Genomic DNA, 18,389 nt, shown 5'->3' on the forward strand with positions numbered 1-18,389 from the left:
TTAAGGTTTTTTATTTTTCCATTTTCATAGTATATAATAAAATGTATACTATTACATAACCAACATCATATTGTATTATTAAATGTTTACATCAATTCATCTTACCAACTCCCAAAAACCAATTATTGGCTCTTGTGCTCTCCTTACACAATATTTGTGCTTTATCCATCACTTTCTTCTTCCTCTCTCCTCCCCCTCCCCCTCCCTACCTCCTTTCTTCTCTCTGTCCTTCTCTACTTCCCATTCCTCTCTCCTTCTCCTCCCTCCCCTTACCACTTCTTGTTTCTTTCCTCCCCTTCCTCCCTTTTCCCTCTCTCCTATCCCTCTCTTCTTCCCTTACCTTTCTTCTCTACGTCCCACTCTTCATCTCATTTACTTGGTGTATTTCAGCTTCTGAGCAAGTTCCCTTTTATGTTGATGGTATTTATAATTCTTTTTCAATATGTATATATTTCTCTTTTTTAATAAAAAAGTGATATAACAGAAAAGTATGCATATATAGTCATTGTGCTTTTAGCCACCACCACCCAACCTAATTTTGGTCGAGATGTAGACCTGATTACAGTTCCCAGCTATTCTCATCATTATCTTTATATAGTTATACAGCCTTACATGCCCCCAATTTGTGATTCTGTCTTTTTCTGGAGGAATTATGCAGGATTAGCCAGGAATGGGTATTGTGATGTCCAATTGGCCTCGAGACAGAGTTAAAATTGAAGCCACACCTCTGTGCTCCTTGCTTCTGGTTCCCAGTTTCAACTCTGTCTGGCCGAAGAAAGACGAGTTGCTTTTGGTTCCTGATTCTTCCAAAAACAATCCAGTGCCATCCTGCAATTTCCTCCTCCCTGCTTTCTTCCCCTTGCCTCCATCTGATTCCTGGAAGCCTCCCCTTGGTGTGGCTCGCTCCCAGCCGCCGGTAAGGGCTTTAAAAGTTGCTTCTTAGGGCTATAGAGGCAGGACGCCATTATGGTGGCCATTTTGGAGCCTCAATTTCCTGCAGGCCGCATGGGCTAGGGCAGAGGCTACTGCAGAGCCTCATTTCATCCCTGCCTTCCTGGGATGGCCATCCCTTCTGCAGCAGTGGCAAGGCCCTGTGGGCCCAGATCGACACCAGGAGGCCCGGAGTGGCATGGGACAGCAAGGACCGCGTGGTGCTTCTGGCAGCTGCACGGCTTGCAAAAGGGGCTGGAAAGGTCTACCGGAGGCTGATTTCATCGCGTGGAGGCCGTGAGTGATTGGGGGAGCTGTTTTTTTTGTCGCTGCTGTTCAGGTAGGGTGAGCCTGGTGGAGCCCTGACCTGGTGCCATGGCAGATGCAGAGGAGAAGCCGGATTCCCACCCCCCATTGTCCCCTGGGGAGGGGACCTCCAGTGGAGCCCGAGTGAGGCCCACAGCCTCTGTGAGACTGCGAAAAACTGCAGCAGCTGGAAAATTCTCCAAGGCCTTGCAGAGGGATGAGGAAAGGAGGCAAAGGGCCCTGGAAAAGCAGGTGTCCAGGGCTGAACAGAGGGATAGCCTAGTTCTCTCCTGAGATCTAGATTGCCCATTAGATCCAGGTCTAGGTCTCCTCAAAGGAGGGATTCCCCAGTGTATCTCAGGGACATTTCAACTCCCCCCCCCTCTCCATGGTGGAATAGGGCCCCTATCAAAGGGATCCCTTCCAGTGCAGGGGGGCCAAAGGGTATATAGTCCCATCAGGCCATCATTGGCTCCACAGCCTGAAGACTGTGCACAAGAGGAGGAGGAAGATAGACAGTGGACCCTCTAGTGGTGGCATTGGCTTCCACGTCAACGGTGGTGTCTGGCGATGTGACTGATTACTTGAAGGCCGAGGACAAGAAGACGGAGCTGACCCTTCGTAAAACATTCCAGTCTTCCGCGTGGGCCATCAAGGCAGCTGCCTCTGCGTCGTTCTTCAGCCACACGGCTATCCTTTGGCTACAATAGATGCATGAATGGATTCCGCCTGAGGAGATGCATATTCATATTCTCAACAAGCTGGTTGCTGTTGCACAATTCTCTGCGGACGCCACTCTGCATGCCATGAAGTATGCCTCACAGGCGATGGCGGCCTCGGTGACCTCCCGACGTCTCCTGTGGCTGAGGGGGTGGCAAGCGAAGAACAAGGCGAAGTGGTATCTGGCATCATCGCCTTATTCCAGGGGATCCCTTTTCGGTACCCCGTTGGACCCGATCCTTGTTGACAAGAACAAAAAGAAGGCCATGCCCATGCCCGCAAAGAAGTCGGAGCAAAAATCTGCACCTTATTTTCGGAAGCAGTCCTATCGTCAATCAGATCAGGATGCTCAGCACAGCAGGTATTTTCTGAGATCAGATAGGCAGTCGGATAGGCACTACACCAGGGATAGGCCTAGGTTCCAATTCCAGGGGAAGAGGCCCTTTCGGGAGGGAGGTGGCCATCCCTACCATCAGGGCAGATAGGTCAATAGCGACCCCACCCATAGGCAGTGGACTGCTTCTGTTTGCTGACGCCTGGGCTGAGATTACCACTGATGCCTGGGTTCTGAACACCATCAGGTTTGGCCTGTGCCTAGAGTTCCTCTCCATTCCACCGAACCATTTTCAGATGTTTTCGTTCGCCAAGAGTAAAGATAAGCGCTCTCTCATGAGGCAGGCAATCTGACACCTCCTAGAGATTAGGGCAGTGGAACCGGTTCCACTGGACCAAGTTGGGTCAGGTTTCTATTCCAACCTTTTTGTCGTTCCGAAGAGTTTGGGCGATACTGAATCTTAAACTACTAAATTACCACTTAGTCTATAGGAGATTCAAGATGGCATCCCTTAAATCCATCTGGGTGGGGGTTAGGTGCAATGACTTCATGGCCTCCATCGATCTGACGGAGGCTTACCTCGATATCCCCATCTTCCCTGACCATCATAAGTATCTCAGGTTCTCCTATTTAGGTAGATACTATTAGTATAGGGCCCTACCGTTTGGCTTGGCTTCAGTGCCTCGGACCTTCACTAATGAAGGTCTCAATGACATCTTAGTCCAAGCAGAGTCGTTTGAGCGGGCATTGGTGATCTCCACACTACAGCAGTTAGGTTTTTCGGTTAACTTAGATAAGAGTTCCCTCGTTCCCGCCACCAGGATTACTCACTCGGGGACCATCATAGATTCCAGGCTGGGGAAAGTGTTCCTGTCCCATGACCGTAAAGTTAGTCTGTTAGCCTTATTTAGACAAGTTAGAAGTCAATGTTTTGCTCCTGTAGTGGTGCTCTCCAGCTTGCTGGGGAAATTCATTTCTTGCATAGACGTGGTGCCTTGGGCTCGTCTACACGCGAGGCCGCGCCAGTGGCGTCACCTACCCCATCAGAGGTCCAACTCCAGCAATTCCGAGGAAAAGGTTCCAGTGACACCACAGGTGCAACTGTCGTTGAGGTGGTGGCTCTCCCCAGCACTACACAAGGGCTGTGAGTTCAGGGAACCGGAGCGCCGCATCCTGACAACGGATGCCAGCTTGTACGGGTGGGGAGCTCTCTTGGTGTCCCGCATGGCGCAGGGGCGTTGGACCTGGTTGGACCTACAACACAATATAAATTGGCTGGAACTGCGAGCGATTCACTTGGCACTGCAGCACTTCAGGGACCATGTTCGGGATCGAGACATCTTGGCGCTGACCAACAACGTGGCAGCGAAGGCCCACGTCAACCGATAGGGCAGCACACACTCCAGGGCTCTTCGTACCGAGGCGATGGCCCTCGGCGCCTGGGCGGAGAGGAATCTTTGATCGCTCAGAGCGGAGCACATCACAAGAGTGAACAACCATCAAGCTGACAGGCTCAGTCGGGCCACGGTCGACCACAGGGAGTGGAGCCTTTCTCAGAAGCTGTTCCAGGCCATCTGCTCCAGGTTTGGCCATCCGGAGGTGGACCTGTTTGCCACACCGCAGAACACTCAGGTAGATCTGTTGTTCTCTCAGTTCCTGACTCGGGGGACGGAGGGAGTCGAAGCAATTTGGATTCCGTGGCCGGAGGGCCTGCTCTACGCCTTCCCTCCCCTTCCTCTTCTCCCTGGAGTAGTTTGGAAAATGTTCTCAGAGAAGGCGGAGCTCATCTTAGTGGCTCCCTACTGGCTGCGGTGGGCGTGGTTTGCAAACCTAATGTGCCTGTCAGGGTCACACCCGGGGAGGATCCCGGGGAGGGATGTGGACCTCAGACAGGGTAACCTGGTGCATCCTGAGCCACAGTGGCTGCAGCTAGCCGTGTGGAGATTGAGCGGGAGCGCCGTCCAGCTTTCACAGAGGGTGATCTCCACAATTGAGGCTTCACGAAAGGGTTCTACCACTAGGATTTATTATTCCACTTGGCGGGCCTTTGCAGAGTGGTGCCGGGTCTCGGGAGCGAATCCCCGCGAGGCTTCAGTAGCGCACGTCTTTGAGTTCCTCCAAGATGGATTGGATAGGGGGCTCTCACAGGGCACCCTCAGGAGACAGGTGGCGGCCCTCTCCACGATTATTTGGGGAGAAGGTCTCCTTCCACTTTACCAGGTTCCATTCGTTAAGAGGTTGCTGAAGGGTGCGGGGAATCTCCGTCCCCCGGTAGTCCACAGGTTTCCAACATGGAGCTTCACTACAGTTCTCCAAGCAATGACAGCAGCACCATTCAAACCTCCAAGAACTGTTGACCTGCAGTTTGTAACCCTTAAGGTAGTGTTCCTAGTGGCGGTCACCTCAGCCCTTTGCATCTCTGAACTGGGGACGTTGTCCTCCAGGTCAGATCTTTTTTCATTTCACAATAATCGAGTCATCCTGTGTCTGGATCCAACTTTTATTCCCAAGATTAACTCCCTTTTCCAAGATCACAGGAGGTGATATTACCGGATTTTTGTCCGGAACTGTCTCATGATAGGGAACTTAACTTAGCTTTTTAACTTTTATTTAATTTCTAGACCGCCCCTCTCCCAGAAGGGACTCGGGGCGGTGTACAGTCATATTAAAAACAGTGAATATACATAATATAAATATAAAATAAATATTGGGCTGGAGGAGGTAGCAATAGTTTACTGTACAAGTAGTTAAAGTTAGATTAAAATTTTAAAAATTTAAAAATACATTAGAAACACCCCTAAAAACTATCCCAGGGTAAAAAATATTTGCCAGGAGGTATGAATAGGATTATAAATGGGCCAGGCCAGCTAGTTGGAACAGGTGAGTCTTAAGTTTTTGTCGGAAGGAGCGGAGGTCGGTAGTAGTTCTAATATCGGGGGGGAGGTCATTCCAGAGGGTTGGGCCCATCACAGAGAAGGCTCTACTCCTAGGCGCCGCCCGTTGGCATTGCTTGGTGGACGGCGCCCGGAGGAGTCCCTCCCTGTGAGAGCGAATTGGTCGCAGGGATGTATGCGGTAGGATGCGATCCCGCAGGTAACTAGGTCCTGTGCCATGGAGCGCTTTGAAGATGGTAATCAACACCTTGAAACGCACCTGAAAAACCACAGGCAGCCAGTGCAGCTTGCGCAGGAGAGGTGTTATGTGGGAGTACCTAGTACTCCCCATGATAGCCCGCGCGGCCGCATTCTGAACTAGCTGTAGTCTTCGGGTGCATCTCAAGGGGAGCCCCATGAACCCCTTCGGGTGCATCTCAAGGGGAGCCCCATGAACATCTTTGGCACTGGCTGGATGTCAAGCGTGCCTTGCGCATTTACCTGAGGCGCACGGAGAGCCTCGGGAAAACTGAGGCGCTCTTCGTTTCCTTTTATCCGCCTTCCTTGGGGAAGAGGGTGTCCTCCTTGGCTATAGGGAGGTGGATCAAACTGGCCATCGCATTGGCCTATGAGGTTCAGCACCTTCCGGTGCCCCAGGGCATCACAGGACACTCCACCAGGAATGCGGCGACCTTGGCGGCCTGGGCCACACAGGCACTTATCGTGGAGATTTGCAGGGCTGCTACGTGGGCATCCCCATCTCCCTTTATCAGGCACTACAGGTTAGACGCGTTTGCATCGGCTGATGTGGCGTTTGGTCATGGGTGCTACAACAGGTGGTAGCGCATGAGGAGCCCAGGACCAATAGTGCCCGCCCTGAGGGACGTTAACTTGGGCATGTCCCATTCCTGGCTACTCCTGCAAAATTCCTCCGGAAAATGACGGTCTTACCTGAACTGTTGTTTTAGGAGGTTTTGCAGGATTTGCCAGGTTCCCGCCCTAGGATTGGTCCAGGGGTTGGGAGTTCAGGGGGTAGGGTGTTTTCCCTTATGACTTGTTTTCAGGTGTTTTGCAGTGGTCTTGACTTGTTGAAACTGGGAACCAGAAGCAAGGATCATAGAGGCACGGCTTCAATTTTAACTCTGTCTCGAGCCAATTGGACATCACAATACCCAATCCTGGCCAATCCTGCAAAACCTCCTAAAACAACAGTTCAGATAAGACCAACTGTCATTTTGTTACAATAGTTTCCCGTTGTAGGTATATTTCATATTTCTTTATTTTTCTATACCTTGAATTAGATTACCCTTAGTTATCTTTAAATGACAATCTTCACTGTTCAGTGTTCATTACACTTCCCATAATATATTATATAAAGTAACAAGCGGTAAATATCTCACTTCGTTCATCATCTTAAAGGTTCTATATATGTCCATGTTACGTAGATTTTGACCCATGCTTAGTTGTCCTATTATCATATTCACTCAATTCACAACTCAATTTAATTATCATGTTAAAAAGGTAAATCACAAACTTCTGCTTTAACAAGCTCCCCATATCAGTTTCATATTTATCCATATTACATATATTTAACTTTTATTTAGTTATCTTTCTATTATCAAGTTCAACTAGATAGCAACTCCACTTTATTATCATATTTAGGAATAAAGTCCTTATCTTAACTTTATATTTTCCCATATAGTAGTTTCTAATTATTTGTTTTTTTTCCTGGTAAGTCCTTTGTCCCACTTCTCTGCTCCTGTTTTCTCCCTTTTCTTTATTCTAACAGATCCACTCCCTTCAAGTTTCCCCAAGTGAATAATTTTTATTCCTCTCAGTTGGGGGGTAACCTCCTGCTTCAATTTTTCCTTATACTACTAACAGCCTCCAAAATCGCTTTTATCAGCTTTCTTTTCTCTTTTGTTGGGATACCTCCCCTTTTCACAATTTTCCCTACACCATTGCCGGGACCAAAAAATTTTTTTGTCTGCTTTTTATTTCCTTCCGCTTCTACCCCTTCAAAGCCTTGCCCCCCTTGTCCCCCTTCTTTGAATTCTTCTATAGCTATCTGCTTCTCTGGATTCAAAATTCTAATTAGGCTTGATTTTACTGATTCATGTATTTTCTTTAAAATTCCACATAGTTCTTCAAATTCCCAGTTTTCCATGATGTCCAGTTCCAAAGTTACAGTTAATTATACGGTTATGCAGTTCTTATTTCAGAGTTCAGTTCCACCTCAAGTTTGTCTGCTTCAATTGCTACGGGGAAAAACAATGGTGGCCATTTTAGTCTTTTGTTCTACCTTAATGTCCAGATCCAAAATTGCAGTTAGTTATACAAATCCCACTTCGAGAGTCTGGATCACCTTAAATTCAAACCGGAAGAGAAGCTGGGGCCATTTTACTCTTTTGCCGAGCGAAGAAAAGGAAGGAGAAGAAAGCAAAAAAAAAAAAAAAAAACCTTTGTATTTCCTAGTTTAGATTCTGTTATTATTCTGTTGTTATTCTTTCCCTTACCAGGTCAGGTCTCTTACAGCTGCTCACAATATATCACTTGAATACAGGCTTGCGATCAGCGATGTACTTTCCAAAGTTCTGATTTATAGCAGTTAGTTAATTAAAACCTCCCTCACAATCAAAGTTAGGCCAAAGTTAAGTAAGAAGTGCTTTTTTTTTAGTTAAGATTTCAAGAGTCCAAATAAAATAAATCAAAGTATTTGGTTTCTTGTATTTTTCAAATGCAAAGCCAAGTTTAAAATTTTATTTGAGTGAGTTTGTCATTTCTCTGCTTCCTCCTTTCTGTCCAAAAATTGATTCAAATAAATAGCTTTTGGGGTAGCTGGTGTTTCAACCCTCCATTTTCCCTTTCTTTCTTTTTGGAAAAAGTCCCTTTCTTTCTTTCTTTCTTTCTTTCTTTCTTTCCTTCCTTCCTTCCTTCCTTCCTTCCTTCCTTCCTTCCTTCCTTCCTTCTTTCTTTTTGGAAAAAGTCCCGATCTGACCATCAATATTATTTATGTTCTCAAGATTTCTTTTCCTTTTCCAGGTTTAGTTTATGTCTGTGGGTTAGATTAGATTATTTTACCGGCCGTTCATCCCTTCCGAACTCTTCTGTTTTCTTTTGCTTTGACAAGAAGTTCAGCATCTTGTCAGCCATATTTATAAGCTGTCGCCCTGACTCTGATTCAAAAGACGAATCTCCGACCTGTGAGGGCTCTGTTGCCTCCCCCTGGGTCTAATGAGACGCTGTCCAGGAGGGGTTCCGGTCCAAACGGATCTCAAAGTTGGTTTGTCAGACAGGGTTCATGTGAGCCCCCCCCCCACATCTGTCCAGCTGAAGCACTTCCTGTCGACTCCCGCCAGCATTAACATTTGTAGAATCTCGACTTCCGGTTCCGGCGGCTGACGGTGACGTGCAGGGACTGCTCGCCCCGCGCATCCCCGGTGGGCTCCCCACTCCTTGGGGGGCACAGGACGCCCCGCAGAGGCGTTCTGCCGGAGGAGCGGCGTGGCGGGGGGACCCCTGGATCGGCGGTGGCCGGCGGGGGGCCCCCGCTTCGCTCCAGGCACCGAGGAGCACGAAGGGGAGACGCTCCGGCGTCTTCGCTGTGAGGCTGTGCGGAGATAAAGAAAGCTGAAGGATGCGGCGGCGGTGCGGTGAGGCGTAGACTTCCTCCATTCCCATTACTAACTTTAAAACTTGTCAGTTGTGCAAACTTTATTTTTCGGCTTGACTTGGAGAGGCGCGGCTGGAGGGGAGGGGGATTTCCCCCCCCCCCTCGGACAAGCGGCTGGAAACAAGTGTGCTCTCAGCCCCAAGGGAAGGGGGAGGGGGAGAGCCAAACCAAAGATGCCACACCCTTACTAAGTGGATTTTCGGACTTAAACCTATAATATAATGAGATCTGGAAGCTTTGGGAATTTTGAACTTTGAAAACTTTATTTGTTGCCTCGAAACCCGAAGCTGGCAGGGCAAGATGGCACACTTCCGTTGTCTTTATGAAATGTGAAACTTGACTCCACCTTCCAAACTTCAGGCTTCCGGTCTTTGTCTCCGTGCTACTCGGACAACTCTCTTGTTGATTGTTTGTTTTTGAACTCCCTGGAGTGAAAAACGTTTGCTCTTCTGCCAGGGTGATTAGAAAATTCCCCTCTGCCTGGACCCTGTGTCTCCTGGACTCTCCTGGCTGTTCTACCCTTCTGACTGATCCTTCTCTATACTGACTGGACTCTTTATTTTATAAACAATGGCATCTTAAAAGACCACCTCCTGGAAAGTCAGGCTTTGCTGCCTCTGCCCCGACATCTGCAACTTCCAGTCCTAGTACACAATCAACGTTAACAGCCTTAAAGCAACCTAAATCTACGGACCTGGAGTTTCATCAAATGTTTCAGCACATTCTACAGGGACAAGAGGAAATAAAGAGACAACTGAAGGAGATGAAAGAAGAATGAGAAAGAAGATGAAAGAAGAAATTAAAGAGAACCAGGATAAAATTAATAAGAACTCACAGAGACTGGATCTTTTGGAGGATGGGGCGGCTGAGATGAGGGGGGGATAGAGGGTGTGCAGAAGGGAAACAAAGAACTTGACACCCAACAAATGAAAATAGAGTTTGAGAGAATGTCTTTTTATCTTAGATTCCAAAACGTGATGGAGACAGATGATGAAAATATAAGGGACATCATGACAAATATTTTGGCTGAGTATATTCAGAAGGAGAAATGGGATGGGGTGGGAAATAGACCTGGCTTATAGAGTGAACTCAGCTTACGCTAGAACACACAATGTTCCCAGGGAGGTACACATTAAATTTCTTAGGAAAAGCACAAGAGACGAAATTCTGAATGCACAAAGGGGGCAAGCCTTGACATACAAAGATAAGGAGATAACCATCCTGAAACAGATCCCCAAGAAAGTGAGGGAAAAAAGAAAACATTATTCACAATTGGCGAATAAATTATACCAGAAGGGGGTGTGGTTTAGATGGTTGATGCCTGAAGGTATGTTAATATTCTGGGAGGAGACAAGAGTTAGAATTAATACACCCATAGAGGCGCAGGCCTTTATGGAGAAAAATAAACTACTCCTAGAAAAACCAGAACTCCTCAACAGATATACAAGACACGGGAGGGGCCGGAGCTCTGCCAGCGGGGGGAGATGGGGCGACATCAAGAAAGCTCAGATCACACAAATGAGTAAGAAAAGTCACATGATATAAACTGATCGAAATTACCAATTGAATTTACCACACTGACTATATGTTATTACTTAATATTGAATTTTATGCAAATGTATACTATGAGTTTGGAGGGGGGGGGTGCACCTACCGTATTTCGCAGCTGCCAAAATTTGTAACCTTTCCCTTACCTTTTCCCTTTGTAAAATATAAAAAAAACCAATAAAACTTTGTTTTAAAAAAAAACCCATTTGTAGAATCTCCTCCAATGGCCTTCAGGCCTTCACGAAGAAATGCCTTTCTTCTTCATGAAACGCACCAGATTATCTTCAATCACTTGAGCAGTTTTCCTATTTTTGAGCCTTTCTCTGAAGTGAAATGATAAAGATATCTTCAACTCGACTCACTGACTATGTAATAATGTTCTTCTTTGATGATACTGGGGAATTGCTGGCCTGAATTGTTTGCTTTCAGTATAACTTTAGTTGCATCTGTACGGCCATTGAAGAAGATGCATTTCTATTTCGCCCTTCTACCAGAACTCATCTTGATCTAGGGACTTCATAATTTTTCCTGGGCTCTCTTGACTTTATTGTAGTCAACTACAAATCTCTTGTCTTCTCTGGTGATCAAGCCAGGATCTATGAAGGCAGCTGTGGTAATGGCAGCAATGGCACGTAGACCAACACTGTATCTTATGCTCTACATAGCGACATTTGTTATTTCTAATCTATTGTAGTCTGTCTTTTTTTTAAAAAAAGGTAGAGGGCATGTGTGTTTGGTCTAAGGCCTCTTCATAACTTCCATCACATTCCCCTTCATCTTCATTATCTGTTGTCTGGCCTTCATTTTCATCATACTTCATTTGTTCAGTATCGAAATGTCTGGAATACTTCTCAGCATATATTTAGCAAGTCTTTGTCTCTCATCAACTTGCTGCTTTTGCCTTTTGCCTAGACATTTCTGCTCGGGTACATCTGGCAAACCAATCTGGTGTGATCCAAAAGTACAAATATTTTCTCTCTGACCTTTTAACGGAAGAAGTTTCTTCAATAGTATCTTCGTCTCCTTAGGGCACTTACAGTTAACGACAGCTTTTTTGCAGCCAGCAGCATAGCAAAATTACGCACACAGAACAATTTGATAGTTGCAGTTGAGGATGTCAAACACTTTGTCAAGTTTCACAGTGAAGGTCTCTTTGACATCTAGCTTTCCTCTACCAAGAGATATATGTTTGGGTTGATTCCAGTTCCCTTGGATCTTGTTCAAGATTGTCACTCACAAATTTACAACACGGATCACAAAAGAACTGTTCGCTCATTCCCACTTTTCAAGCACTTTTGGATATATTTCCTTGCAAGACTGGTTGCTGGGTAGTTTCTAGCATCATCACTACTTTGTTTTCTTTAACAGTAGGCCTTATCTGAGAATGTCTCGCAATGTTGGGAGTTCAGAAGGCAACAAGTCTCTGCCAGTCTGAATTAGGTTGCTCATATGACTGAATGTTCTAAGTCGTCTTTTTCTTAAAAACCATTACAGATCAGTTATCACACTCGCAGAAAATGAGGCCAGCAATACTAACACTCTCAGACAAAATAACAGTTAACAAAAAGAGAAAGACAACTGAACCTGTGAAATTAAACAAAATGTTAAAAAGTTACGATAGTTATGTAGTTACTTACCAATCACATCTAAATTATATTAAAGTAACCAAAATATCTTTACAATCCCCAATAATAATAATAAATAAATATTTATTTCCTAGCCGCACCCTCTCCCGAAGGACTCGGGGCGGCGTACAATAAAACATATGAAATAAATATATAGACAAGACATACATATTACAAAAACATATACCAAGACATGTACAAGGAGGAGGTCGGCTAATGAATAAAAACAATAAAATGCAATGTTTAGAAACCCCTAAGTAATTGAATGCAATTAAAATACCCAAATAAAAACCCGTCAGGAACGATATAGTTAGATCAAAGTTGAGCCAGGCCAGCTACTTGGAATAGGTGGGTCTTGAGCTTTATACGAAAGGAGCGGAGGTCAGAGGTATTCCTAATATCCGGAGGGAGGTCATTCCACAGGGCTGGGCCCGCCACAGAGAAGGCTCTACTCCTAGGCGCCGCCCCTCGACACTGTCTGGTGGACGGCACCTGGAGGAGGCCCTCTCTGTGCGAGCGGATTGGTCGCAGGGATGTATGGGGCAGAATACGATCCCGCAAGTAACTAGGTCCTGAGCCATGGAGCGCATGTTACAACTTTTATTGTACAAACCCTCAATGTTTGGAAATTGAAAGTTGAAAAATTTGACATGCCCTACGTGAGCTCTTGTCTCTATGCAATACATAATCTCCAAGAACTGATCATGTTAGGATCAACATGACTAAAGCTACATAACCCAGCAGTAGACTAGGAGAGGAGTGCTCTTTCATTTTGTTCTCCTGGCTGCCAGCAGCGCTGGGCTGCTGAATAGCAATAGACTTATGAACCCCTTCACAATGCTTTAGAGACCTCTCTGAGCAGTGAGAATTGAACTGCCAAACTGCTGGCAGTCGGCAGTCAGCAGAATTAGCCTGCAATACTGCATATTCCTACAACACAAATCATTCGGTGGCTACCAATCTTGATGACAGGTTACTGCTCCCACACATGGAGGACATCTCCCTTTACATGTTAGTGTATGGGAACAACAATAGGAAAAGAGAACTGCCCTGATCTTTTACTTGTGGGCTTTCTAGTTGCATTTGAGTTCATTAGAGACTCATTATTTTGTTTCTTAGAAGGAGGACATTAAGTGTTTGACCTTTATAGTAGTAAACTAGGTCCTTCATTAGACTTTGGTCTTTCTCCTTCAGCTTATTCTTGGTTTCAAATCAGTTCAGTATCTAGGTAATTGCCAAAGTATACTCTTACAAGCTGAGCACCACTCTGCTTGAAGAAGCATTGTATCTCAGAGTACTTTATCAGAGTAATAACCAGTGTCAGATGAAGTTAGTTGAATGCTTTTAGATGTCTGAACATTTGCATATTTTATAAAATCATGACTAATTCTCTGTATACCATAATAAAGCACGTTTCCTTTACTTATAAAACTGCACCTTTTCCGCTGATGTTCTTTATGCAATGTTTTGTATCCTTATAATGCTGTAAATTCAAATACATTTATATTATTTTTATATGCTCAGGTATTTTGAGTGTTATCATTTTAAAGGTACTAATCAATTCATAAAAATGCATATGATCTGACTTGCATATGATATGATGTGAGATGCATATGATATGACCTGAGTCTAAATTATAAATACATTCCACATGGCTTAATATATGATCATCTAAGTTCCTTGAACACCAAAAATAGGGCTATTATTTTTGATTTAAGGAATTTCTCAATGTAAAGTGTTATTGCATTGATGTGTAGCTTAGAGAAGAAGCAATGAGTTAAGCTAAGGAGAATGCATTATTTGCTGCTATGTAATGGAACACTGTTGAATAGGATAAAAACAATCCTGAAAAAATGAGTGGATGATGTCTGTTTTGTAAATTTATAATTTACCTCATTCTTTTTTTCCCACTAGTTGGTGTTGTTCGCTGTCCAATTTGTGGCCAGGAATGTGCAGAAAGACACATTATTGACAACATCTTTGTGAAGGATACTACTGAAGTTCCCAGTAGTACAGTGGAGAAGTCAAATCAGGTCTGTGTCTAGGTGTTTTAGGGATTCCTAAAACTGTCAAATATGTGATACTCCATTGACAAATATAAACTAATGCTTGGTGAAAATTCTTTTAGTCATATATTATAGTTGTCTAGAAAGTGAGAACGAGTTGCTAAGACTGTTTTGAAACTTAGAAATTACTATGTTACACAATTTGCACTTTACAAAGGAATAAAAATAAAACAAAGAAAGAAATATTATAGTTTGTAAATATCTGCTGACTCAACTAGGTTTACAAACATGATTGAAGTATTTTTCAGTTTGATAAACCACTTCAGTTGCATATTTTTTGTAAAGACGGGACAGAGAAAGTAAAACTAGATAGGCAAGAGTCACTCTTGCATGTCATCCTCAGAAAATGTAAGTTGAGGTACTGACATTGTATATGTTTTACTGACTGGAATGTTGCCAGATGAAAAATACACCAGGTTTTAATAAGAAATCAGTTTCTTTGATTTCTTTATATTAGTGATTTGCGTCCTAATAAAGAAACGTGAAACTTGGTTGCAGAAGTAAAAGGTCACAGCATTTATCTAAGAAATAGGAGAAACAACTAGTCGTATCCATAAGAAATTGAAAATATGTCAGATGATATTTCTAGTAGATTATCTGCAGAAATAGCCTTTTAAGAAATAATACAGAGTGATAACAATTTGATCATTAGTATCATTTTGTAATAGGATGTCCTTTTTAAGTTGAATGAATAGGCTGGTGTTAATGATCAATGTATCTTGAACAATGTATCAAAGAGCTTTTTCAGGTTTAAATTACCTTTCAAAAGGACCACATGGGAAAAGAAAAGAAAAGCCATTCTTATATATTTGGTGTAATGATTTAATAAAGCTAAATAGCAATAGCACTTAGACTTACATAGCATTCCATAGTGCTTTGTGGCATTCTCTGAGCAGTTTCCAATGTCTGCATATTGTCCCCAACAATCTATCCTCATTTTACCAACCTCAGAAGATGGAAAGCTGAGTCAACCTTGAGCCCATCAGGTTTGAACGCCAAGCTATGGGCAGAGTCAGACCGAAATACTGCATTCTGACCACTGAGCCAAACATTATATGCTATAAAATATTTAGAATATTACATATATTTCAGTATTTAAAAAGTAAGATGAAATTGATGAAAGTGACTTTTTAAAAACAGTAAAAGCAGTAAATTTCTTAATAGCAATACCTTGGGTTAATATAGAATGACCTTTACCAGTTTTTTTAATCTGCTTACAATGCTTATCCACCATTGGAAATTGTGATTGTAAAATATGCCACTTACACACAGATACACATAGAGTCATATGATGTCATTTTGGACATTTGGCAACCAGCTCATCTTAATCTGTTTCAGTGCTTCATTGTCATGGAGTGTAATTTGTGATATTTCTTATCAGTTTCCAGCAAAAAATGCTCATTCAGAAGAATGGGTTTACACTTAAGACCACAGCATTTGTTTAACAAGTGCTGCAAAAAAAAGGTCAAATTATATTTGGAAATAGAATTTTTTCTCATGATCTTGCAGTTACTCTTCCAAGAATAGGATATTTCTCCATAGTGGTGGAGGTAGCATCCAGACTGGGTTGACATCATCCGCTCACTGATAGGATTGAGTCTGATGAAACTGTTAAGCCATGCCCCTGTCGCTAGGCAGACCCAGCTTTCGACTCAGTCCCTTGTAATAAATAAATAGCAATGGCACTTAGACTTATATACCACTCCATAGTGCTTTACAGCATTCTGTGGGTGGTTTATAAATGTCAGAATGTTTTCCCCAAAAAATTAAATGAACAAAATGTTAAAAAGTTAAGATATTTATATAGTTACTTACCAAGTATATCTAATTTATATTAAAGTAACCAAAATATCTTTACAATCCCCAAGGCATGTCACAACTTTTGAACACCTCTAATGTTTGGAAATTGAAAGTTGAAAAATTTGACATATGCCCTACAATCTGGGTCCTCATTTTACTGCCCTTGGAAAGATGGAAGGCTGAGTCAACCTTGAGCAGGTCATACTGAACTGGCTGTGAGCAGAATTAGCCTGCAATATAGCATTCTGGTGTGCCACCAAGGCTTCTAAATTCAGGAATACCAGCAATCACTTTAGAACAACATGCAGAAAGACATTAGCATTATTGCAGGTGTTAATTATTAATACTTAACTAGTTATTATTAGTTATTAACTAATGCTCCATCATTGATATCTAGTTTGGGATGACTGTTGGGTCATATCTTACTCTGTTGGGTCATATTTTGCTGATTATAGGGTTTTCAAGCTCCTGTATTTTCTGATTCTATGTATAAAGATTTTGATCATTGGGTAATTTGTGTGTGTGTTTGTGTGTGTTTAACGAGCTATCGGCATGGCAGCTAGATCCAAATGGTCACAGCTAGCTTACTTCAAACTGTGTTACTATTTTCTGTGCTGGAAAAATAGCAGAGGATGATTCTTCTACTAAAAGATCCTACTTAAAGTACAAGTCTTGAAGCTGAGCCAACAAGATCTGGCTGAGCTTAACAGTGATTTAAAATAGATGCAAGAAAAGATGGCTAGATACAAAGATCAATTACAAACCCATGAGACCATAACTCAGATCAGTCATAATATTTTAGATAAATCAATTACGTAGAGTCCAAACATGGAGGAAAAATCTGTGTGTGATTAGTTGTTGAAAACCTCCCAAATTAATCAAACCTGGGTGAATTTATGGAGGATATTTTCAGAAAGCTCCTTTCTTTCCAGTGAAGATAGAACATGTGTTTAAATTTTACTTCATGAGGTGGAAGACTGAAACTAATTCCAGTGCCATTATTGTGCAGATCTTTCATGTTACCAGAAGATATGAGATTTTATATATACAAATAATCCTCAATTTATTACCATAATAGAGCTTGCCCATTATGGCCATAAGTCACGAGAGTAGTAAAGTGGGTCACTTATGTAACTGACCTTTTTTGTAGCAGTCACTGAACATGGTGTCCATAAAGAGAACGTGGTAGACATTAAGCAAATCCATTGTTCTTTATGAAACACTTTTGTCGGTAACTAGAAATAAATGAGTTTTGGGGGAAATGTAAATAGAAATCATGTGACCATGGGATGCTGCAAACAGTTGTAAATGTGGGCCCAAAATATGTCACATAACCAGGATGGGCAGTGTTGGAAATTCAGAACCAGGCTATAAGTACCTGTGAATGTACTCATTCACTATATTACATTACTATATTATCATTGAAGTCTGCTGATTGAAATTTTTGTATCTCATTTCATAGCAACTGTTAAGAGAGAAGGTTGAGTTTGTTTGGGGTGGGGAGGGCAGAACCAACTTTAAAAATTCTCCCTTCCTCCCTTCAAAAATGAGTTCCTTCAAAAATTATGTGCAAGTGTACTAGAAGAATTGACACTGTTTTAAAGATAAAGGGTGATCACACCAAATATTGATTTGATTTGGATTTCTCTTCTGTTCATTTATTTTCCATTTTGTTAATTGATAAAAATAAACTATTAACATTTCTGTTTCTAAAAGCATTCTTAATTTACAGCATTATTGCACAACTGCCAACACTTTTACACAGTATACTTAACAGCATACATTCCGGTCCTGGTTGCTCAAAAACTACTATATTTTTGATTTCTCATAATAGTCTCAGTGTCACTAGTCATTTGTTTCAAAATGTTTTTTTTTCTAATTTTTCAGGTTTGTACAAGCTGTGAAGACAACGCAGAAGCCAATGGCTTTTGTGTGGAGTGTGTAGAGTGGTTGTGCAAGACGTGTATACGGGCTCATCAAAGAGTGAAATTCACAAAAGACCATACAGTTAGACAGAAAGAAGAGGTTTCTCCAGGTAAAGATCCATTTATCTGTTCAGATATTTGTACCTGTATGTATGCTTTGGTTTATTTTATTAAGTTATCTTGCCAGCTCAGGATTAATTTGAAGGCTTGCTTGCTTGGAAAAACTAGGTTTTGATTTGCTTTGTTTTGTTTTGTTTACATTCTGCCTTTATTATTTTTGCAAATAACTTCAGGCAGTGAACATACCCAACACAACTTCCTCCTCCTATTCTCCCCGCAACAAAAACCCTGTGAGGTGGATTGCTCTGAGAGAGTGACTCAGCTGACTTTCATAACTAAGGCAAGATTTGAACTTGACCATTTTTGGTTTTCTAACCTGGTGCCTGTCAACTTGCAAAGCTTTCCTGACCCGCTCCCGAGTTGCCATAAGCAGGGGGATCGGAAATTGCACCTCACAGCTGCACCGAGGAATTTGCACCTCAGTCAAAACAAAACACATCCTAGCCGCCCTAAGTCAAGGCCATCTCCA

The 18,389-nt window shown here is 42.9% G+C and overlaps 1 protein-coding gene across 3 annotated transcripts in view; it reads left to right on the forward strand.

Moving 5' to 3' along the window:
- The window catches only part of TRIM24 (tripartite motif containing 24), a 63,549-nt gene that overhangs the window by 21,747 nt on the left and 23,413 nt on the right, over positions 1-18,389 (forward strand). For all 3 annotated transcript variants that reach the window (XM_081957066.1, XM_081957065.1, XM_081957064.1), the window contains exons 2-3: positions 13,924-14,042; positions 17,763-17,910. In XM_081957066.1, the coding sequence (XP_081813192.1) occupies positions 13,924-14,042; positions 17,763-17,910 (267 nt within the window). The remainder of the gene's footprint in view (positions 1-13,923; positions 14,043-17,762; positions 17,911-18,389) is intronic.

Source organism: Natrix helvetica (genome assembly GCF_964273705.1).
Source record: "Natrix helvetica genome assembly, chromosome: 6".
Taxonomy (NCBI): domain Eukaryota; kingdom Metazoa; phylum Chordata; class Lepidosauria; order Squamata; family Natricidae; genus Natrix; species Natrix helvetica.